The sequence below is a fragment of the Austrofundulus limnaeus genome, unplaced genomic scaffold (assembly GCF_001266775.1).
Source record: "Austrofundulus limnaeus strain Quisiro unplaced genomic scaffold, Austrofundulus_limnaeus-1.0 Scaffold88, whole genome shotgun sequence".
Classification (NCBI taxonomy): domain Eukaryota; kingdom Metazoa; phylum Chordata; class Actinopteri; order Cyprinodontiformes; family Rivulidae; genus Austrofundulus; species Austrofundulus limnaeus.
Window position 1 is genome coordinate 1,264,252 of NW_013952490.1, and position 2,463 is coordinate 1,266,714.

General features: G+C 40.8%; 1 protein-coding gene across 1 annotated transcript; it reads left to right on the forward strand.

Moving 5' to 3' along the window:
* The first annotated feature begins 656 nt into the window (after nt 1-656).
* Nucleotides 657-1,745, forward strand: LOC106520139 (dual specificity protein phosphatase 18). The gene has a single exon (XM_014012087.1). It carries the CDS (start codon nt 750-752, stop codon nt 1,293-1,295), a length of 546 nt encoding a protein of 181 aa, XP_013867541.1. The 5' UTR covers nt 657-749; the 3' UTR covers nt 1,296-1,745.
* The last annotated feature ends 718 nt before the right edge of the window (nt 1,746-2,463 follow it).

Below are 2,463 nucleotides of genomic sequence, written 5' to 3' on the forward strand. Positions count from 1 at the left end.
GGGGTGGGGGGAGGGCCAGGGAGGATGATTCAACCACTCAACCACTAGATGTCGCTGAAAACAACAAATCCTACACACTGTGCCTTTAAAAGCAAAGTTTTAAAAATAGATTTCTCACAATGGGATGGTGCTCAGGGCATGTACTGTGTACGAGTCTTAGCTACTGCCACACCAAAACTTATTTCATTAACTGTAAAACAGTCTGATGTTTATGTTTGCAGAGGTTGCAAAGTTGTAGATGTCCATCAAGGACTTTCTGAGGGTCTCAATAATATCTTGTGTTTTATCCATTTAATGCAGAAAGGAGATGTGAACAACAAACAATAAAACCATCTCTCTTCTTTGTGGGTTGTTAAAAGTCCTGCTTCTTCAATCTTAGATTTATTTATTTTTCCAGTAATGTGACAGGTTGGTGTTTGCTGCACTGAGGCGATCTCCTCAGATTAAAGGAAAAAAGCTGTTTTCCTGCCTATATGAGGGATTTTATTGTAAACATAGGCTAAATGTAGGTCTGAATAAAGAATAGACTGTTTTTAGTTTTGGACATAAAGATGAAACTCAGAAGAAAGCAGCTGCTTTTGTTGTGAAGTGAACCTGACAATAGAAACCCTGTCCAGAAGGGGGCGACATAATCGTGCGCTTATATAAATTTGGCCTTCCTCAGCTGCCGTAGTGCTAAAGGAAAATGTAAACATAGTGTGGCAACGCTCAAAGTTTTATCTTAAGTATTAGTAAGTTTCTGAGCATTTATGAATCATACGAGTTATGGAGGTCTTTCAGGGCTGTGCCGAATCACTGACCATCTTTATTTAAGTAACAACAAAGCGGCTAATGACTCCTCGCTGGTGACGGCTAATGGAATAACCTGCATCATCAGTGTTACTGAGACCAGAAGCAGCTGTCCTCCTCCTCCAGGGGTGGAGTACATCCACCTCCCGGTCTCGGACACTCCTCTGTCTCCCCTCAGAGACCACTTCGGTGAGGTGGCAGATAAAATACGGAGTACAGCAGAGGGCGGAGGCCGTGTGTTGGTGCACTGTAACGCCGGGGTGAGCCGCTCCGCCGCCCTGTGTATGGCCTACCTGATGAAGCACAGCGGCGTGACGCTGCTGGAGGCCCACGGGTGGGTAAAGAGCTGTCGCCCCATAGCGAGGCCGAATCCCGGCTTCTGGAAACAGCTCGTCCAGTACGAGGCGGAGCTGCGTGGGTGTAACTCTGTCCGGATGGAGTCGTCCTCCATTGGAGAGATACCTGACATTTACTCAGAGGAGGCCAGGAACATGGTGTTTCTGTGAAGAGGCGTTCAAGTGCAGTGGAACAAACCGGTGCTGTCGACCAGTGGCATTTTAAACGTGACATTTTGTTTTTGTTAAAGAGATACAGAATTCAATTCCTGTTTATTAATAGATTTTGAGAGGGGTTTGAAATGGCTTCAATGTGTAAAGATCCAGTTACTGTTTATTTAAAATAAAATACTCTTGCAGAAGTCTTTAACATGCCAACAAAGGGACCAAAGCTTAAATCACAATGTATTTTGTAGTAAACAGAAACACATGTTCCACATGATTTATTTGACATCACATGAACACCTGGACAGGGGCCCAGTTGTGATAGACGAAGAAGAATTATTACAACAAAGAAATGACAAACTAAACACAAATTTTCTATCTAAACATGTATTCAGATGAGTGCATTTGATATTTTAGGATGTTTGTGTTTATTAAACTGATGCTTTACTGACCTGATGTGGTGTAGTTCTGGTTCAGGTTGCACCTGATGCTCTTTGTTTAACAGAAATCAAAAGGGAAGTAGTAGTAGTAGTTCTTTATTCATTTCATTTGTAACACAGTTTAACAAATTTCAAAAAACATGCGATCAAAAATAAAGTCAAATAAAATGAAGGGCAGCAGAAGAGAAAATCTTATATCTGCCCCTTTTTATAACCAAAATATGTTCAAAAGAAAAGTAAAATACAACAAAAAAAATCAAAACAACTTAAAACGCTTAAAAATGAATTAAAAACAAAATTTAAGACACCAACTCTGGCAAATGGCACCTTCTAGTGGTCCTATTGAAAACACCACCCACAAACAGGATCAGTGTCAGGTTATTGAAACCTGCCACAGATTTCTGGATCTTTCTGAAGGCCACACAGGGCCAGTCCACCTGGAATTTATAACATTTAACACATTAGGAAAAGAACCCGGCTCATAAAAGTTTTATTCTAAAGCACTTTTACACATTATTGACTAATGCTCTAGCATATAAATAGGGCTGCCACCATTAATCGACGACTAATCGATTACTAAAATCTATGACTAATTTAATAATCGATTAATCTTTTTTTTTTTTGTTCTTTACGTTGTTTTTCTCTCCAAACTACTTTGACACCTTCCACTGCCACATCTGCCTTTCTGTCCTTGACACGCATGCACAGTAGTGGTAACTGGGGTAGACCGTGGA

Bases quoted from the DNA above. Each gene is read 5' to 3' on its own strand.
- LOC106520139 (XM_014012087.1), top strand. From the start codon at position 750: ATGAATCATACGAGTTATGGAGGTCTTTCAGGGCTGTGCCGAATCACT.